This window comes from Anabrus simplex, chromosome 5 (assembly GCF_040414725.1).
Source record: "Anabrus simplex isolate iqAnaSimp1 chromosome 5, ASM4041472v1, whole genome shotgun sequence".
Lineage (NCBI taxonomy): Eukaryota > Metazoa > Arthropoda > Insecta > Orthoptera > Tettigoniidae > Anabrus > Anabrus simplex.
Window position 1 is genome coordinate 429,010,179 of NC_090269.1, and position 22,037 is coordinate 429,032,215.

The 22,037-nt window shown below is 37.6% G+C and overlaps 1 protein-coding gene across 10 annotated transcripts in view; it reads right to left on the minus strand.

Moving 5' to 3' along the window:
* l(1)G0196 (inositol hexakisphosphate and diphosphoinositol-pentakisphosphate kinase) overlaps positions 1 to 22,037 on the minus strand; it is a 543,939-nt gene that overhangs the window by 494,019 nt on the left and 27,883 nt on the right. For 9 of the 10 annotated variants that reach the window (XM_067147825.2, XM_067147823.2, XM_067147820.2 and 6 more), the window contains exon 2: positions 18,228 to 18,427. In XM_067147825.2, coding sequence (XP_067003926.1) covers positions 18,228 to 18,341 — 114 coding nt within the window. In that variant the 5' untranslated portion in view covers positions 18,342 to 18,427. Of the gene's footprint in view, positions 1 to 18,227; positions 18,428 to 22,037 lie in introns of those variants that run through there. The other variant, XM_067147821.2, reaches the window with a different exon arrangement.

A 22,037-nucleotide genomic window follows, 5' to 3' on the forward strand; every position in this document is an offset into this window, starting at 1 on the left:
AGTAGTCTGAAGACAAATATCATCTCATCATTTTTTCACCGGAAGAATAGCACAAAGGACACACTATTATGATCTGACAACACCAGAACAGCGGTAAAGGGTCATTTTGACCTATCATAAGAAATGTTTGGAAATATTCAAATATGAACTCATAAGAGATGTATTTTCTTCTACTGTGTTTCCACAAATTTATTTTTCACATGAAGACCTGACTTTAGTGTATGGACCTTTTATATTATTGATGGACACATACATAATTACAAACAATTGCAACGTGTTTCTGTTTCTCTAACGAATTTTCACAAAATTAACCAATTCAACAGTGGCGTGCGGTGAACACGTTCGTTACCCCAGCTGCAACAATTTTGGCTGAATACTTCAAAACATTACTTAATAGTGATGAACCTGAAAAATATTCTGAATCTGATGTATTTCCAAAAAATAAAACACCTTTGGAAAAGGTCATACCACCTGTTTACACTGAAGTAAGTGCAACTATTGATTCACTGAAAAATTTTAAAGCAGCAGGAGAAAATCAACTACTAGCAGAACTCTGGAAGAATGCAAATATACAGACTATTCAGAATCTACATAAACATCTCATTGACATTTGGAATACAGGAAAATTGCCTGAAGAATGGAATGCTGCAATTATACACCCAATCCATAAAAAAGGTGATATATCAGATCCTAGTAACTATCGGAGAATTTCTTAGCTAGGCATCACTTATAAAATTTTCTCTAAGATCCTCTATTCTAGAATCCATGACCAGCTTGATAGTGAACTGGGTGAAAATCAGGGTGGTTTTCGTCTAGGATGAAGTCTTCCAGATCAAATTATCAGCCTCAAATGGATCATAAAACACTGCATCAGGAGCAAAAATTTAGTGATCACTTTTGTTGAGTTTCAAAAGGCATATGATACTATCCATCGTGAATCATTATTACCTATCCTTACTGAATTTGGTCTACATTGGAAACTTGTGTAGCTTACTGTGGTCACTCTGAAAAACACAAAGTCTAAAATTAGGTTCAGAAATGAAATCTCTGAACCATTTGAAATTCATACTGGTCTTCGACAGGGAGATGGATTATACCCATTGATGTTTAATTGTGTGCTGGAAAAAATTATGCGTGAATGGAGTAATGTATGTCCTCCGACTGTTAAGATTGGAAGAAATATTCAACTAAATTGTCTTGCATTTGCTGATGATCTGGCGCTATTAGCAAATAGTACGGAAGAAACAAAATTTCAAGTAGAGTAACTAGGAAGATTAGCAGCGAAGGTTGGGTTGAAAATATTTTTTAAGGGAAAGAAAATGCTGCCATCCTTTAATGTTGACACTCCACATATTATAGTAAATAATACTCAGAAAATTAAAGTTGTAAATAAATTTAAATATCTTGGTGAAATTGTCACCTGGAATGCTAATGAATTATCCATAGATAACAGAACTCAAAAAATTGAGACGAGCACAGCAAATTACATAGCCGAGTTACAAAAAAAAAAAAAAAACCAGTCTCTTTCAGTTAATGCTAAATTTCGCCATTATAACTCCGTCATCAATGTATGCAAGTGAAACATTATTCAAACTAAATATCCAAGCAACAACAGACAAACTGCAGAAAATGGGTATAAAAATTCTCTGGACATTTATTAATAAAAACATTAGGTTGATGGCCAGTAGAGACTTTTACCCAATCCAGTAATTTACAAGGAAAGTGAATGAATTGACACAATGAGAAAACTGAGGATTGCACTTTTTGGACACACCTACCGTTTGCCAAATTTTAGACTCCTCAAACAGCTTTTTTATTCCTTTTGGAATAGTAAAACAAAAAACACTTGGTTTAAAGAAAGAAAGAAAGAAAGAAAGCATGAAGAACATCAACAACTACAGAGGAATATCTTTGTTACCCGTGACTTACAAAATTCTATCACTTGCCATCCTGGAGCGTTTGGAAGCACAAGTCGAACATCAAATAGGTGAATACCAAGGAGGGTTCAGAAAAGGTCACTCAACAGCTGAACAGATCCAAAATCTCAAAACGATCATCAGATATTGTACACTAAGGTCCAAGCAGTATGTGTCCGTCTTTGTGGACTTTAAGAAAGAGTACGACTCCATTGACCGGGAAGTCCTGCTAAACATCTTAAATGAATTTGAAGTTGATTTGAAACTGCTGGCATTAATTAGAGCCACCCTGACCGATACAAAATCCAAGGTGAAGTTCCACGGATGTCTCTCGCATTCCTTTGACATCAAAACAGGAGTCCGACAAGGTGATGGGCTATCCCCGATACTCTTCAACTGTGTTCTTGAAAAGATCATCAGAATCTGGCGGGTGAGATCACAGGAAACCAACTACAGTCCATTGAGAATAGGAACCAAATCCAAGGGGATCGCAACAGACTGCTTAGCATTTGCCGATGATATTGCTGTTCTCTCAAACGACATAGAAACCGCTAGAGCTCAAGTTGAAATTTTAAAGGAAATTGCCGAACAAACTGGTTTGCAGATATCGTTTGAGAAAACAGAAGTAATGACTAACATCAAAGAGGCTCCACCAAAACTCCATACAAAATACGGGGACATCACCCGAGTAGACAAATTCAAATACCTGGGTGAGATCATCATGAAAAATGGACTGGACAAAGAAGCACTTCAGGAGCGAGTACGCAAACTGGAAATAGCCTACCAAACATCCCGCACAATCTACAACAAAAAATGCCTTTCCCAAAACACCAAGATTCGTCACTATGAAACAGTTCTGAAGCCAGTAGTTCTATATGCAGCCGAAACCCTGTCTCTAAATGCCAACAAAGGACTCCTTGAAGAACTGGAGAAAAGAGAACGCAAAATTATGAGAGGAATCTTGGGATCAAAGTACAGAAATGGAATCCATCAAAAGAGATCCAACAAGGAAGTCTACAGCAAAACAGAGAAAATTACCGACACAATCAGAAAAAGACGGGCACGATTTTACGGTCATCTGAAAAGAATGGACGGAAGAAAGTTAACTAAAGAAATCTTTCACTTTTTTGATTCAAACCCCAAAACCACAATTCCCTGGTTTAGAAATACCAAAGACGACCTGCAAATGCTACATATCTCAGCTGAAGACGCCCTTAACAGAGATCTCTTCCGCAAGAAAATATTGACGAACGGGCTAAACCGAGACGAGCAACCGAAGAGAAGACACGGTGCCCCTTGGACAGAGGAGCGTAAGCAGGCCCACTCACAAAGAATGAGGGAAATTTGGGCTCTAAAGAAGGCCAAGTTCAGTGTCAAATGCAACAAGATTTAACGTGGTCCTTGATGGCCCCAGTGAATTATATATAAATAAATAAATAAATAAATAAATAAATAAATAAATAAATAAATAAATAAATAAATAAATAAATAAATAAATAGGGTAATTTAGGTATTAAAGAAGTTATGAAATTATAACTCACTTGAATAATATTTTCAACCACATATTCACACGTTTCAAAATTTGTATTCATGGCAGTGACGGTATAATCATACGCTAAACTACAGCAGATTTTAAACAATGTACTTACAGTTTCATCTGCTGACACTTCGTAATAGTACAGTCATTATTTTCACAGAAATATACTGGGGCTAACATTTTGCTTTTTAACTTAAAAAACCTATGATATAGATGTTGATTCCCATAGAGAACTTAAAATATTTGTCCTGAATGAGTAAATTTATAATACCAATATAATGGACCATTATATTGGTATTTTAAAAAACCTGCCCTAAACGCAATGAGCCAAATTTAGCAGGTATTTGACTGTCTTCGAAGTTTTACACTTTTCCTCGCTTACTGAGCGTAGGTACAGCAACGACAAATGAGGGAAAATATTTCTCATGACGTATACTACTTTTATAATCACAGAGAATGCCACAGAACTCGTGAAAACTTCACCTGGGCATCCTAAATATTTTTCTGTGTGCATAGAAAAACATACTCAACACGCGCCATCAATGAATCGCTTCCAGAAACTTCATATATGCCGAAATCCACAAATAAAATAAATACTTTTATTACAGTTGATTTCATAAAATGGCTATTTTTATTAGCAAGACTATGTGCAAGTGGCTATACTGTTTTTTCTTTCTTCTAGCCTCTGGTGTGTGGCGCTGTACACTTCGAGAGCTGTTACAACCAGCATGTACCCAAGCTAGCTGCTCCGCCACCGTAAGACGCTGTGAATCTCGAGCGAGGCCAACAGCTATCACCCCGCCTCCCCAAGAGAAGGAGGCCTGAAGCGTATGCGTAAACCAAGCGACTTGAATTTCGCTGGGGTAGCTCACTTTCGCACCGGCAAAGAAACCCAGCTCCCTGAGTGACCTGGACTAGGATTCCCCAGTTGCCGGTAGAGCGACCAGGTTATCGAGACAACTGTACTTGCCTTGACTTAGCGGTCTGCAGTCTGTTTTAACTTGATAAAGAAACGTTCTAAGGAACAATAAGAAAAAGTAAATACAAAATTATTTTCCCCAGCAGCGCTGGGGTAGGTGGGGTTCAGTGCACGCCACTGTAATTGAACACCTTTAGTCAGTCATCCACACTGCAACAATTATACATTTTCAAAAATACTTTAATAAGATAAAAAAACCTATACACATTTTGCACACACAACTTCTACTTTCCGTGCACATTTTCTGCATACTGCTTTGAGGTACTTGCTGCAGGCATCGCTAGACTTGTTGCCTTTACACAGACACACCTTTTTAGATGGACACGGTCCTACAACTTCCTCTTGTTGTTGCTAGTTCACTTGCAAGATGGAGGATCTTCCTACCCGTTACTTCCTTGTAAATGACCCAAGCATGATAGCTGTTAGGTCTAGGATATTGTAAAAGACATGCTTTGGCCACCGCCTGCATGCACCCTTGGTGGTATACTTACGAGACATTTGGTTGAACACATCTACCCTGCGATTTGTGTCGTCGTAGTTAGTTTCTGGCTTTTTCTTTTGTTCTGTGATCATTGTTACTTGAGCGCACCATGTGCTAAGAAGGGGGAGTTCTTGTTCTTTTTGCCTTAGTACACTGTTATGGTTCACTGTATGTTCTCAGTCTGTCGCAATATTGTTATTAAGTTTGAACACAAGACCTCCCAATCGGTTCCGTCTCAAGCGACCATCTTTACTGATGAAACACTTAACTGAGATTGAGACATTTGAGGCGAGTTCGGAGGCAGATTAGCACTTTCAACTTCTCCTGCTGATAATTCATCCTCTGTCCCATTATGATCGTCCTCACTAGTCTCGGCTGTCTCTAGAAAAAACGTCATCTGAATCGGATAGTTCACACTGAGATTCAATGGAATTTTCTAGCATACGAGACACCTCTTCGGAAGAAATACAATCGTAACACCTGTCTGTAAGAAGATTTTCTAAATGATAAGATGAATAAAATAATTCCACTAACTGGAACACTCATCTGGCAGTACGAGCTCAACAGTACTAATAATCCAGGCCGAGTACATACTATTGTCTGGCAAAGTAAACTCCTACGTTGTAATAAGAAATTGTACAGGTGTCAAAATGAGCCCTTCTGCTGATGCATCAAAAATCTATGAAAATGTAAATGTTTTGCTGGGTGTGTTACATCACCATAAACAGAACAAAAACTACAAAAAGAGAAGAGAAATAATGTAAGAGTGTACACATTATTAAAGAAAAATTGAAGGTTGGTGTCATTTTGACCCCTTCCGCTGTTCTAGTATTAAGTACACATTAGTCCTCCGTATGTCTACCTGTTAGTCCCATGAGATGAATTTATATTGTGTGTTTATAAGGCCGGATGCCCTTCCTGATGTCAACCTCAGCGGAGCTAATGGAGATGAAATAAATAATGGTGAGTGAAATTGGGTAAGTAGCTGGAAAGAAATGCTTCTGGCCTTGGAATAAGAACTGTCCCAGATTTTTCCTGGAAGTGAAAATGGAAAATCACAGAAAATTATTCTCAGGAAAGTCGACGGCGGGAATCGAACTTGCACGTTTCCCGAATGTAGAGCCGTAGAGCGGCTACTCCACTCAGTACACATTGGTCCACTATTATAAGACATAAGTACAGAAAGCTACTACCAATGACGTTTTGGTTTTATTTTGTGTCTTTGTTCGTTGAAAAGTGGAAAAATTAGTCAAAGAATAGTCATAGAAGTTAAACCACGCTCCACAAAAATAACAAATAAATATTCTATAGGGTGTGTTTCAGTATCAATGTTTGACAGCAACATTGGCACTTGATCGATATTGGAGGGAGGATTTACACAAGTAGTAGAAGAACCGACTCGTCTTAACAACTTGCTAGATGTATTCTTGGTTAAACCATGGGAAATTGTTGATAAAATAGAGGTAATTGAAGGAATAGGTGACCATAAGGCTGTAATAATGGATGTAGGACTTGTACCAAAAATGCTTAATAAGAGGGTCACACAAGACAAGAAATCATATAGAAAAACTAAAGTTGATGAATTTGGGACTTACTTTAAATCACAATTCAGTTGTTGGATAAGTGAAGGGAGTAATGTGGATACACTTTGGGCTAAATTTAAAGGAATCATTTGGGAAGGAGAGAAGAGATTTGTACCTGTTAAGAAGGGCAAAATGACCTCAGACCCTGTTTATTATACAAGGGAAATAAGGAATACATACATTATCATTATAGACTGTTATGCCTTTCAGCGTTCAGTCTGCAAGCCTCTGAGAATTTACTAAACGTCACCACAATCCTCGATTTGCAACTAGTCTTGTGGCCTCATTTAGTTCTATACCTCTTATCTTTAAATCGTTAGAAACCGAGTCTAACCATCATCGTCTTGGTCTCCCTCTACTTCTCTTACCCTCCACAGCAGAGTCCATTATTCTCCTAGGTAACCTATCCTCCTCTATTCACCACACATGACCCCACCACCGAAGCCGGTTTAAGCAAACAGCTTCATCCATCGAGTTCATTCCTAACTTAGCCTTTATCTCCTCATCCCAAGTACCCTCCTGCCATTGTTCCCAACTGTTTGTACCAGCAATCGTTCTTGCTATTCAATCTCACTTACTATATTACCATCCTGGGAGAACACACAACCTAAATACTTGAAATTATCGACTTGTTCTAGCTTTGTATCACCAATCTGACATTCAATTCTGTTGAATTTCTTACCTACTGACATCAATTTAGTCTTCGAGAGGCTAATTTTCATACCATACTCATTGCACCTATTTTCAAGTTCCAAGATATTAGACTGCAGGCTTTCGGCACAATCTGCCATTAAGACCAAGTCGTCAGCATAGGCCAAACTGCTTACTACATTTCCACCTAACTGAATCTCTCCCTGCCATTTTATACCTTTCAACAGATGATCCATGTAAACTACAAACATCAAAGGTGAAAGATTACAGCCTTGTCTAACTCCTGTAAGTACCCTGAACCAAGAACTCATTCTACCATCGATTCTCACTGAAGCCCAATTGTCAACATAAATGCCTTTGATTGATTTTAATAATCTACTTTTAATTCCATAGTCCCCCAGTATAGTGAACATCTTTTCTCTCAGTACCCTGTCATATGCTTTCTCTAGATCTACGAAACATAAACACAACTGCCTATTCCTGTCCTAGCATTTTTCAATTACCTGGCGCATACTGAAAATCTGATTCTGACAGCCCCTCTGTGGTCTGAAACCACACTGGTTTTCATCCAACTTCCTCTCAACAACTGATCGCACTCTCGCTTCCAAGATGCCAGGGAATACTTTGCCTGGTATACTTATCAATGAAATACCTTGATAGTTATTGCAATCCTTCCTGTTCCCTTGCTTATAGATAGGTGCAATTACTGCTTTTGTCCAATCTGAAGGTACCTTACCAACACTCCATGCTAGTTTTACTACTCTGTGAAGCCATTTCATCCCTGCCTTCCCACTATACTTCACCATTTCAGGTCTAATTTCATCTATTCCTGCTGCTTTATGACAATGGAGTTTATTTACCATCCTTTCCACTTCTTCAAGCATAATTTCACCAACATCATTTTCCTCCTCCCCATGAGCTTGGCTGTCCGCAACATCACCAGGATGATTTCCTTTTACATTGAGAAGATGTTCAAAATATTCCCTCCACCTCTCCAGTGATTCCCTGAGATCTATTATGAGTTCGCCTGAATTACTCAAAACACTATTCATTTCCTTTTTCTCTCCCTTCCTAAGATTCGTTATTACTGTCCAGAAAGGTTTCCCTGCTGCTTGACCTAGCCTTTCCAGGTTGTTACCAAAATCTTCCCATGACTTCTTTTTGGATTCAACAACTATTTGTTTCGCTCTGTTTCTTTCATCTACGTACAAATCCCTGTCTGCCTCTGCCCTTGTTTGCAGCCATTTCTGATAAGCCTTCTTTTTACGTTTACAAGCTGCTCTCACTTCATGATTCCACCAAAACGTTCGCCTTTTCCCATCTTTACACACAGTTGTTCCTAGGCATTCCCTTGCTGTTTCTAATACAGCATCTCTGTATGCCACCCATTCACTTTCTATATCCTGAACCTGCTTACTGTCTACTGTTCGAAACTTCTCACTAATCATATCCATGTACTTCTGTCTAATTTCCTCGTCCTGGAGATTTTCTTCCCTTATTCGTTTGCAGACAGATTTCACTTTCTCTACCCTAGGCCTAGAGATACTTGGTTCACTACAGATCAGATAGTGGTCTGTATCATCGAAAAGTCTGCGAAAAACTTGTACATTTCTAACAGATTTCCTGAATTCAAAGTTGGTTAAGATATAGTCTATTATGGATCTGGTACCCCTAGCCTCCCATGTGTAGCGGTGAATGGCCTTATGCTTGAAGAATGTATTCATAACAGCTAAACCCATACTAGCACAGAAGTCCAGCAAACGCTTCCCATTCCCATTAGCTTCCATATCTTCCCCACATTTACCAATCACCCTTTCGTATCCTTCATTTCTATTCCCAACTCTCGATTTGAAATCGCCCATTAGCACTATTCTATCCTTGCTCTTGACCCTGACCACGATGTCACTCAATGCTTCATAAAACTTGTCAACTTCATCCTCATCTGCACCCTCACATGGTGAATACACGGACACAATTCTTGTCCTAATTCCTCCAACTGACAAATCTACCCCATCATTCGCTCAGGAAATAAGGAAATTAAAAAAGAAAATGTAGAATAGTAAACAGGAAAATCAAAGAGGGTACGGAGAATAGAGAAACTAGAAAACAGCTAATGAGGAAACTGAACAGAGTGAAAAAGGAAGCAAAGAGAAATATATGAATGGCATACTTCAAGAGAGTAATGACCACAAAGGGAAATGGAAAAAGATATATTCACATATTAGGAATCAAAAAGGAAAAGGAATCCAAATTCCTACAATGGTGGGAGAAGGGGGTGAACACTATTCAACAGATACAGAGAAAGCAAATCTATTTAGTAGGGAATTCAGAGATTCAGTAGAAGATTGTCAGGAGTTGGAAACAGTAACAGAAGATAGAGAGGGAGAGACACATAGGGAATCAAGAAGCTTCTCATTCACAAATGAAGATATTTTCAGAGAAATTCAACTGCTTCAGCAAGGAAAAGCAGCAGGAAGTGATCAAATTACTGGGGAGTTATTAAAGACAATGGGGTGGTACATAGTGCCTTATTTGAAATTTCTCTTTGACTATGTCATAAATAATAGTGTAATACCAAAGGAATGGAAGGAATCTATAATAATACCAATTTATAAAGGAAAGGGTGATAAATGGAAACCAGAGAACTACAGACCAATCATAGGTTATAAACTTCATGGTTCTGATCCGTATTGAATTGCAAGTACAATGTAATTATTAAATTAATGTAGTAATGGTCCACCTTTCAATAACATGTCACTTTGTATATATTTGTTTTCATTTGTTTTTATGTCAATTGTGTGCATGTACATTTGTTTAGTTATTAGGTGTTTTACATTAAGGCTGAAGATGGCCAGCCCAGGCCGAAACTAGTCCCTAATTAATGTAATTTAGAATATTACATATTATAGTATTGAAAGGTGGACCATTACTACATTAATTTAATAATTACAGACCAATCAGCCTGACCAGTATAGTTTGTAAAATAGTGAAGAGTTTAATAGCAAAGTACATCAGAGGGATATGTGATGATAAAAATTGGTTCATGGATTTAGAAAGAAATTTTCTTGTGAAGCACAACTGGTGGGATTTCAGCAGGACATATCAGATCAGTTGGATTCAGGAGGCCAGTTAGATTGCATAGCCATAGATCTTTCCAAAGCCTTTGATAGAGTGGAACATGGAATATTATTAAAGAAATTGGAGGGAATAGGATTGGACGTAAGGGTTATACGTTGGATAAGAACATTTCTAAATTCAAGGGTTCAGAAAGTCAAAGTAGGAAATAATATATCACAGGAAGAGAAAGTTTGGAAGGGAATCGCACAGGGTAGTATAATCAGTCCGTTACTTTTCTTAATATACACAAATGATTTAGGGAACAATATAACATCAAAAATAAGATTGTATGCAGATGATATAATTGTTTATAGGGAAATAAATAACATTGAGGATTGTTCAGAATTACAAAGGGACCTTGAAAGTATCCAACAGTGGGTTGAAGAAAATAATATGAAGGTTAATGGAGGCTGTTACAACTTTTACAAACAGGAGCTTTAAAACTGAATTTGAATATGCTTTGGATGAGGTAGTTATCCCAAAAAAATGGCAAGTGCAAATACTTAGGTTGAGATAGCATACAGATCGTTACATGTCATAATGAGGCTACTTAAAGGATGCAACAAAGAATTAAAAGAAAAAAGTTACTTAAGTATGGTTCGTCCATTATTGGAATATGCAAACAGTGTTTGGGATCCTCACCAAGAATACCTAATAAAAGAAATAGATAGTGTGCAGAGGAAAGCAGCAAGATTTGTAACAGGGGATTTCAGGAGAAACAGTAGTGTATCAGAAATGTTAGAGGAACTTGGGTGGGAAACTTTAAGTAAGAGAAGGGAGAAAACTAGACTTATAGGTTTATATAGAGCCTATACAAGAGAAGCAGCATGGGGAGAAATCCGTGAGAGGCTTCAGTTGGAAAATAATTATATTGGCAGAACTGACCACAAGTATAAAACTAGAAGGAATTTTAGCAGAAGCGATTGGGGTAAATTTTCATTCATTGGGAAGGGCGTGAAGGAGTGGAACAGTTTACCAGGGGTAGTGTTTGATCCTTTTCCAAAATCTGTACAGGTATTCAAGAAGAGAATTAACAGCAACAGGGAAAACAAATGAAATGTTAGAGGGCATTCGACCAGTGCAGGCTCTTGTAAATAAAAAATGTGTGTTAAAAAAAATTAATTCCATCCCCTGGTCCATGGAGTTTGGACAGCCAAAGTAGGGAACTGCCTGTAGGGGTGAAGTACAGTAGGGACTTCGAGGGCCCTGGGACCGCTACGGTAACTGTGAAGGCCCTTCAGGAACTCCGAAAAGTGGTGGCAAAAGGGGGCTCTGGTTAAGACGCAGCAGGTCGTTATGCTACTTAGGTTCCAAAATGGGTTTTAAAAAAAAAATTAAATAAATGCAATGTAAATTTTAATCTTATAAAAGTTGCATAGTATTATTTGAAGTAATTCCACATACTGTATATGAGTTGACTATGTTTGTAAGTATAGGAGATATTGTAAGTAGAATTTTGTAAACAATATAAATTTATTAAGGATGATCTGTTTGTTTAATAGAAAAAAAATTGTTAGCATAAATTGTATATTATTGTATTCTAGAAAAAAATTCTTTTCTTCTCTTGTTAATTTAAAATTTAGTGCTTGACAATAATGTATTTTAGTGTACCATTTGCCACCGAGCTAGACACCTCATTTGCACATAGAGATTTTTTATTTTTTTATTTTGAACTGGTCTGGACCATTTTTTATTTTGATATCAAACCAAGATGTATAGGAATTTTTAATGCATTCTCAGTGTTTTATCTTGAATAATATTTTACTGTAAAATTTAGATACATTTTTACTCATTTTAGACACCCCTGAAGTTATTGTCTTCAGTTTAGTTATATATCAATGCTTGGAAGTGGACAGCTAGGACCACCTGCAGCCACTGAAACATGCAAGTTGAGCTTTTTACTGTTATTTTTAATTATGAGTTCGATTTTTGTTCAATTGTTGGCCTTTTATGTTGGACAACCTTAAATTTCCTGCGCAACATATAGCTAATTTTGTGTTAGAAAAATCAGTTTAGGACCTTCCATATTTAGTACAAAAATATATGACAAGCAGGCAAGAACCCTCTGGTTTTTCCTATCTTATTTCCAACTTTTATGTATTGAAGTTAATTATTAAAAATATTTCAACACAGGGCTTTTAAAAAGAGAATTTATCTCAGCAATGAAAAGGTTAATAAAAGTAGGCCTGTGGAGACTACATGCGAAAAACAGCTGAGTAGATGGAGAGAACACTTTGCAAAGGTTTTTAATAGAGATGTGGGACTGGAAAATGAGCCGCAAGAGGAAGAAGAAGATAGTGATCCAGGCATCAGCCTTGACTCTCCAATCCAGGGTGAGATACGGACAGCCTTGAAGCAGATGAAAAATGGGAAAGCAGAAGTTTTGGATAATATTCCAGCGGAAGTACTGAAAGCAGACCTAGTACTACAATCAATTTGCTGCACCCGCTGCTGGAGAAGATAAGGAAAGAGAGAAAATACCGACCGACTGAAAGAAGAGGCTTACAGTCAATTTACTGAAAAAAGGGGATACAACAAACTGCAACAACTGGAGGGGTATCACCTTGCTCTCCACTTCAAGCAAAGTGCCGTCGCGAGTCATCCTGAATCGTATAAAGGATTCTGTAGAAAGAAGGCTTTGAAAGCAACAGCTGGGATTTTGGCACATTGCAGCAGTGTGGAGTGGAATTCATCAATACACTCTGAATCATCTTAGAGCAGAGTGTGGAATGCCAGAATACCCTCCACTTTGCATTCGTGAGATTCAAGAAAACATTCGACTTTGTAAATCAAAAAATCATGTGGAAGACCCTCAAGGAATACGGAATTCCATCAAAGATCATCAAAATCATGAAAGAGATGAACAAGAAGTATGAGTGCCAGGTTCTTCATGAAGGGAAACAAACAGAAAAGATCAATGTCAAGTCTGGAGTGAGCCAGGGGTATGTTTTTACCCCCACGTTGTTCCTGTTGCAGCGTGATGAAGAGGGTAATGGGAGGACAGAAGAGGGGTGTTCAACGGAGGATGAGAGACAGGCTTGAAGAACTAGACTTTGCAGACGACATTTGCCTTATGGCACAGCGGTACCGGGACACAGAGGACAAATTGGGTAGGTTGCAGAAGGAAGGGGAACATGCAGGTCTCATGATCAACACAAACAAGACCACAGAGATGAGGATTAATTTTAATGTCATGACCAGCTTGACAGTCAATGGAAATTTAACGTCAAAAGTTTCATTATTGGTCCGTATTGAAATAAGATTTACCGTCAAAGATAAGACATTCTGCTCGGCAGTTCCTCTTTAACTCCTCGCCCGTGAACGTGGTGCTTGAGGCGAGTTTCCATCTTCTATTTGCCTAGCACTTTTCTTGGTCCCTGTTTTCGTCACACTAACATGAAGTTAAAATTTTTCTTTTAGGTCCGTTTGATTGGAGATCTTTCCAGATTCACGATTATCCACCTGAAAATAGTGTATTTTCACGAAATCTTGTCTGTCAACTTACAGCCTCAAGTTTACCTCACATTATTATATATAATACTGAAATATAGGACTCAAACTATTGACACACTACTAAGTCAAGCTGTTTCAGTGAATCCATGCAAGATATATGCCATTAAATCTTTTAATTTAACAACTAAATAATCCAAGCAATATAGATGGTTCATTGATCATAATCCATGAGGAACTGTTTTTTTACACAAACTGGTCAATAAAATGGTCTTCTACCTTTTTACACTGTATAACAATACTCTAGAACAAAATTAGCCGGTAGTATATTCTTGTAAAGATCTCTCATAACAGAATGTTTAAAAGGTTTTATATATCTCTTCAAGGCCAGTTGTATATTTTAACAGCTATTAGGATATAATTAAAAAAATAAATTTTATCTGAAACTTGGTGCTATCATTAATTTTATGCATAGTTACAAACATTTAACAATGCCAGGAGATATAGGCCTACATGTACAAGACTGTATCTAGAACATATTATGTCTTTTCTAGAACCTTATAAGGAGGTATTTCGTTTTTGTTTTTCAACTATCCAAATGTTTTATGATATACTGAAATTGTAAATAACAAACTTATTTTAGAAAGTTCGGGGTTTGTACATATATTATGAATATTCCAATGTAACTAATTAAATGTCCTTGTTACTTCCTCCTAGGCTGATGATGGCAAATAAAATTGCCAAAACTGGTACCAAAAATGACGATAAAAATGTGACGTTTTAATTATTTCACATTTTTAATAGTATTGAACAGGTGGAAAACCCTACCCTTATCTTTGACTGTAAGTCAATGGAAAGGAAATTGAACGAGTTGAGTCCTTCTTCTACCTTGGAAGTACAGTTACAACTGATGGGGAAGCAGAGGAAGATGTTCGAAGCCGTATCCAGAAGGCAAATGATGCATTTGTGCAGCTCTACCCCGTGCGGAAGAATAGAAACATCTCTAGGAAGACTAAGCTCCGCCTCTTCAACAATGTGAGTCGATTCTTCTATACGGCTGTAAAACATGGAAAGTTACAAAACAGATCAAAGGTGTCTGCATTGCATAACAAATGTGAGGTGATGGACATAATCTCAAATGAAGATCTTGGGACCATGACCAATCAGCAGCCGATTGACATCCAGATCAAAGAGAGGAAATGGCGCTGGATCAGGCACACACTAAGGAAGCTAGATAGAGCTGTTGAAAGGGCGGCACTAGACTGGAACCCTCAAGGCACCAGAAAGCAAAGTCGACCCAATAAGACTTGGAACAGAACGGCTGAAAAGGGAATCTTAGAGGTGAACAAGACCTGGAGTGAAGTTAAGAGAATGGCCAGGAACCATGGAGAAATTGTCCTATTTGTTGACAGTACCAGTTTACAGAAAGTTAAAAGCTTATCTTCTTAAACTGATGCAAGTGCGATAAACGGTTATAACTTGAAAACAATATTCTCTCACTCATGGGAAATTAATGCAAGTATCGAGCTCGAATTATTATAATAATTATTATTATTACTTGTATGTATGGCTATGAAGTGATGTACATCCATTGAGTATTATTATTATTATTATTATTATTATTATTATTATTTACATACATATGATATGATGGTGTTGTTTGTGAGGTTATGTCATGAAACATGTGCTGTACATAAATATTTATATGAGTTCAGTTAATGTAAATACTTGTAAATTAATATTATAATTTATTCTTACCTGTATATATAATTTGTAATCCATAATTGTGAAACACACTGTAACTTCCAGAATGGTATAGGTAGACGAAATCGATGGATAATATTCTGTACATTATTAATCTATGTATTAGGCACTCTTGAATTTTCGATAAGATTTATTTTTGTAACGTATCTTTCTGGAAGCCTGGCCAGGACATATATAAGGAGATGATCTTGACGGTGACTAGTGAGAGTCAGTGGTCTGAGAGTGATTGGTAAAAGAGTTATTGTTCAGTAGAGTTATGGTGTAGCAAGAATATCGGGTTGACATGCAATAGTTGCAGTCTCCATATTGAAGTTGGTAGTCATCTGTTTCAACCGTGTTTCAAGGCTGTAATCTCCATGCGCAGCGATTAGCTTTTGTCAAAATGGCAGCTTTGTTGATGTCCTCGGAGTGAAGTGTTTTGTTTGTGATACTGCGATTAAGGTTATGTACATGTTAACTTGTAAATAGATATGAATAAATAATTGTACCAACTGACAGCATCTCGTATGCGTCTTTGTGGATACGTTAAAATAATGCTTAAAAATTAATGGGACACACACAAGGAATAAATGTGAACTGAGTGACACACTTCAGACATCCAGTCCAACAGAACTTGTTTAAAAGTGGTCAATTTACCTAAACTTTTATTTGAATTTCACATCTGGTGTTTAAAGTGTCTTTTACATTGTTGTTATATATTTCAACGTGTGTTTTATGTCTTGTGATAATGTATATGGTTAGGGATTTTAATTATTGTACATACATTGTATAACTTGCCGATGTTTAGATTTTTTTTTTTCTAGGGGCTTTACGTCGCACCGACACAGATAGGTCTTATGGCGACGATGGGACAGGAAATGCCTAGGAGTTGGAAGGAAGCGGCCGTGGCCTTAATTAAGGTACAGCCCCAGCATTTGCCTGGTGTGAAAATGGGAAACCACGGAAAACCATCTTCAGGGCTGCCGATAGTGGGATTCGAACCTACTATCTCCCGGATGCAAGCTCACAGCCGCGCGCCTCTACGCGCACGGCCAACTCGCCCGGTGATGTTTAGAATTATAAGGCTGAGGATGACCCCTGGCTGGACTGAAACCGGTCCCTTAAATAGGTGAAATGATCTCAAATCTCTCGTCATTTTACTTATAGTGTACTGAAAGGCGGATAACCTCATACCAATTCTCCTGATTACATGTCAAGATGCCTTTGCTGGCGGAACGTAGTGTTTACAGTGCACCATGTCTTCTGGTAGAGGCTAGAGCAATTTTGTTACTTTCATAGATCTGTCTCTGTCTTATCCTTGGCTTTGACAATATGAAAGTGACTGAGGTATGAGCAATGCTAGTAATGCTATTCCTTATGCAGCCAGTCCCTGTTATGAATGGTGTGAAAATGTTGCTCATAGGCTCGGTTGGTACATGCATTTCAGTCGGCTTGGCAGACCGATATGTAATAGCAACTTCTGACTCGGTGAGGAAAGCAACGGGAAACTACCTCACTCCTCATTTCCCTAGTTCACCTCTTCAGTGATGCCTAGGCCACCTATGACAGCTGATGGCGGAGCTGTTGAGGACCCAACCAGCCTTAGGGCTGAGGACTGAACACACATACACATGTCAACACTTATGACTAGGATCGTGATTATTTAATGTTTAAATGATTTATTTACCTTGGTCTTCTTGTGCATCTAACCAGCCTACTTATATCATTCATTTACAAATCAAATATTTGATAATGAAAAATACAGTGACTGAATTATAAAACATACAGAAACATGGATATAGTCTATTGCTTGTATACAGAGATATATACAGTATCAAAATAAGAAATTATTCATAAATAGGTACCTAAACTAAGCAAGTAACAAAAACGGCACAAGATTATGATTATATATGAATTTAACAGGAGGCAATAAGTTACATTTGGAGGATTTCTAATTAGTTCTTCCTCATTAAATTATTTTTATGATAATAGACATTAACAAATGCGAGCTGACTGATATTATGTATGTACTTATTTTTCTAAAACCTGATATTCTGTTTTCCTAGCTGTAACTATTGAATGACTCACATATACACCACATCCTTTGCTAGAACAAAGGTCCAGTCTGAACTGGATACAAACATGGTAGCCAGGTGAAGTTTCTAGGTAGTAAATGTTAATTTTATTTCATATTACACAAAAAGAAAAGTCATGAAAACCATCAAAGTGCAATAAGGAATGGATATGGACTGGCATTTAAGATATTTTGGAAAACAGCTGTAACAAATTGATATTCAAACAGAAAAGAAAAGGAGCTTCTTTTCATTTGCCCCATACAATCTGAAGAATACAAGATATCACAGATTTCTGCAATGAGTAAATAACTGCATCAGGGATTTACACACCATCGTAAGCAAACATTTTTCTTTTATTCATCTAAGAAATAAAACTATACTATACACAAAATGTTCTAAGGATAATGAATCTTCCATTCATGCCAGCTAACCAATACACTATTGGGTAAGAATACATTTCTACACCATCCCTGCTAAACAAACAGCAACATAAACACACACTTTTTCTGCAAGGTGAAGTTCAAAATAAACAAGGGGGGATACAAGACTTTCTTTTATTTCAAGTGACTTTCTGCTACAGTGTTTATCTTGAGAACACTAATCCTAACAGCGCACACATATGTAGTACATGGGAGAGTTATTGGCCATCAGTACACTACCATACAATTAAAATGGACACCCATTAACGAACTCACCCGATTTTTAACAGCCCTCACTGAAGGACTCCCATTGATATCCAATCCAATGTAGAAACCTGGACGAGCCTTTTTAAGTCCCTGATAACCATGTTCCAGTTCTGTGTAGGACATGGTACTGGGATCACACGACTGTCAGACGTTAGGGCAAGACCTTGCGTCAACATTACAGCCAACACCATAAAACACACACCACAAACCTGTGGATAACAATATATTTTACTGTCTGCAATAAAAATCTTTCTTTCTACTAAGTCACAGATAAATTCCACAAACAATATTATCACCATTTGTGCATTTTATGAACGGGAATTGTACTATATGAAAAATCTCTCCAGGTTTTTTTAAGGAAGTAGAAAAATTCTGGGATAATACTTATACAAACTTGTACATCTTCTATTCAACAGTCTGGATTAGGTGCAGGGGCATCTGTATGCTCAAAAGGACACCATTCTATGAAAAACTATTAGATTTTCCATAAACCAGAGAGATGTTGATCACTTACCAAATATCACGGCAAAACTCAAGAGTTTCTGAAATATCACAACTTACACTTGTTAATGTAAAAGATCGTGTACCACTTTCACCAGCAATCTAGCAGATGTATGACAGGCTACGGACATGTAATGACCACCTGAGACAGTGGCAGTGGCTGGCTATCGCACGGTTGCATGTGGATACCCAAAGAAATTTGATTCAACTGTTACATACTGTATTTGAATCCATTACTTTAGACAACAGTTATAGTGAAAATGAGACCAAATATATTTTCTTTTTTAATTTAAAACTGCTATTTATCATGAAGCTGCCAATGAAGTTCCTTCTACAGTGCATGCAGTGTGGTAAAATGTTGCAAGCATTCCCAGAATTTGCAATAGGCTTCAAGAGAGATATTTAAAGTTATGTTAGAGATGGCCTTGCGCAGCAATCTGTTGCTGAATACGACCACGCAATGTTAAGTCCTTCAGGTTGCAACATATCTAGACAGGAAGTACCCAGAACCTGCTATGCAGAAGCAGTAATAGATGGGTAAATGCCTGGGATGAGGCAGCTGCTTGTGTTTCAATGTCAGTGGAACTGTAAAGTTGGCACCTCGTTTGCTGTGCCCAGCAGTTCTTAGGCCTCTTTCTCTATTCTCCAGGTCAAGAGCTCTTTTTTGCTATACAGCTTTCGTCCTGTCCATTCACTTTCTCAAACCCTGTCACCCGCTCACACTGAACCTTCTCCACAACTGTCTCCTTCATGAGTAACGCATTTGTGATGCGCTTATTTCAGATGTGATCTTTCTTCTAAACTCCTGCCAACTTTCTCAGCTTCTCCATGGCATTTAGATGACCGCCTGTGGTGTTCATAAAACGTCCAGCATAAGTCAGTGCAGGCCTCACCACTGTCATGTAGAGTTTTCCTCTACGCTTCAGTGGCATCACATTATCGCAAAACACAGGCAAAGTTTTGTTTCCACATCAGCCAGCATATCCTGATTCTGTGATTTACACCCTCATCATATTCACCACAGAGCCGAGATATATAAAACTGCGACATTTCGAGAGTGGTTGGGAATCAAGCAAAATATCTGCTGTTGAAGCCACGAGATCTTTGAAAGTGTACGTGTCCTGAAGCAATACCATGCTGTCGTTAATCAACGTCACATCATCAGCTAACAGTAATGTTTCAAAAAGTGTACCTGTGATTTCCGATGTCAAGAAATTCATGATGATTATGAAAAGGAGTGGGCTGAGAACATCATCCCAGTGGACACGAACTTTGACTGGAAAAGGTTTTGATATAGGCTACCTACTATGAATCTCACATGGTGTTTGAATCCTTGTGTATATTCTGGATCAACTTCACGTAAGATTTTGAAATACCACGAGCTTGTACTACTGCCCAAATCAGATCTCTCGGTACTTTTCTGAATGACAATAATGAAAAGGAGTGGGCTTTCTCAGATATAATTCTGTTATCATATGTTTTCTTTTCCAGGTAGTTTATAAAATTTATTTATTAATAAATTAGTTTTGACAGACTGAAGAACCTAACAGTTATAAAAATAAAGTTATAAATTTAAAAGCGAACCACCAATCTCGGAGTTAGGAGAAGTATTCTATGGGGACTCTTCATTTAGTAGTTTCTCCAGCCTTCCTTAATGTCATCATCCTTGATAAGAAGTCTGATTTGATCATCAATGATGAACTTGAGCACCATCATGTCTTTCATGATTTTGCATATTTGAGCTGCAATCTTGTAGAGCCTCTTTTGATCCTCTGCAGTTTCCAAATCATCATACAGGGACTCACATACCACTGTCTTTGCTGCTAATTTCTTCTTCAGGTGATATTTGTTTCTCAGCCCGTTTCTCCTCATCCGTCAAGCTTGGGGCACACATTGCCTTTATGGTTTCCTCAACAGAAAATTTCAGAAACTGCAATGAAGAGTTTCCACAAACCTTGCTTTAGAAAACTCTTGAGCTTACCCATTCATAGATGTTGCTAGACTTCAAACTGAGCTACAGATAATTTACACATGCAAAGGTTTTAGTCAACTGTTCTAGTGTTGTATTCTACTGCAGTTCATGATTGTATACATCCTATGAAAGTCTTAAACTGTTGACGATTCTTATGACTATACCAATAACAAGAGGTGAATCTGGCAAGTGTTTCTCAATATTAAAGAGGTTGAAAACATTTCTGAAATATGATCGACAGCTTTGGCGATGTTGCCTATTGAGCAACGATTCGTTTAGAGATGGGCTCAACTTCAAGGAGAAAGTTAGAGACACATTTCCCTAGGAGAGGACAGAAGAATGGATTTTTAGCATCAGTATATTATATCATAAGGTTAGTCCGGCTCCATGGCTAAATGGTTAGCGTGCTGGCCTTTAGTCAGGGGGGTCCCAGGTTCGATTCCCGGCAAGGTCAGGAATTTTAACCATCATTGGTTAATTTCACTAGGTCGCCTATGGGCGTCAAATCAAACGACCTGCACCTGGCGAGCCGAACATGTCCTTGGACACTCCTGGCACTAAAAGCCATACGCCATTTCATTTTTTTCGTCATAAGGTTAGAAAATTACACTACACAACACGTTAAATTTGCACACATTTATATAAATACAAATAGTTGTATTTTATCAATAATACTTTTTTTAAATAACAAGTTTTATATTTATGCTGCACAACCAGTGAAAAATATCACCAGCTGCTATTAACCTGTTGCTGTATACCACCATGCTTCATGTATCCTGGTTTAAAACAGAGCAATGTATGTCCTCCAGTTTGCAGTATGCATTTAGATGGTGAATGCCCCTAACCCTAATGGACCTGGTAGGTACTGAACAGTCTTCAGATACCACTGGCACATTGTAGAGATATAAATTGTGCTCCTAATCTGTATTACAATGTGTAAGTTACCTAAGAAATATAATTTTACACTAAAATTAGAGTGCAAAAAATCAACAAATATGAACACGATAAACAGACACGGAAATCAACAGAATACCAAACAAATTCTCTCTCACACACAGCAACTACTACAGTGTTACAGCTAATTTTCCCTGCAGAAAGCCTAGTTATGATCTGCTGTTACAGAAAGCATTAAGTCGGCAGGAGCAGCCAAACATAGTCATTGGTACAACCGTAAATGGTGATGGACAGATTGCCTCGGAAAGGTTACGAATAGTACAGTGTGTATGGTTTTAGACAAAATACTGGTAATAATATTCACTGATAAAAAGAGTGCTTTATGTTTTTTGCATATGCAATTAGTATGGAGAAATTGTAAAACTAGAATTTTGTATACATTTTTCTAATTC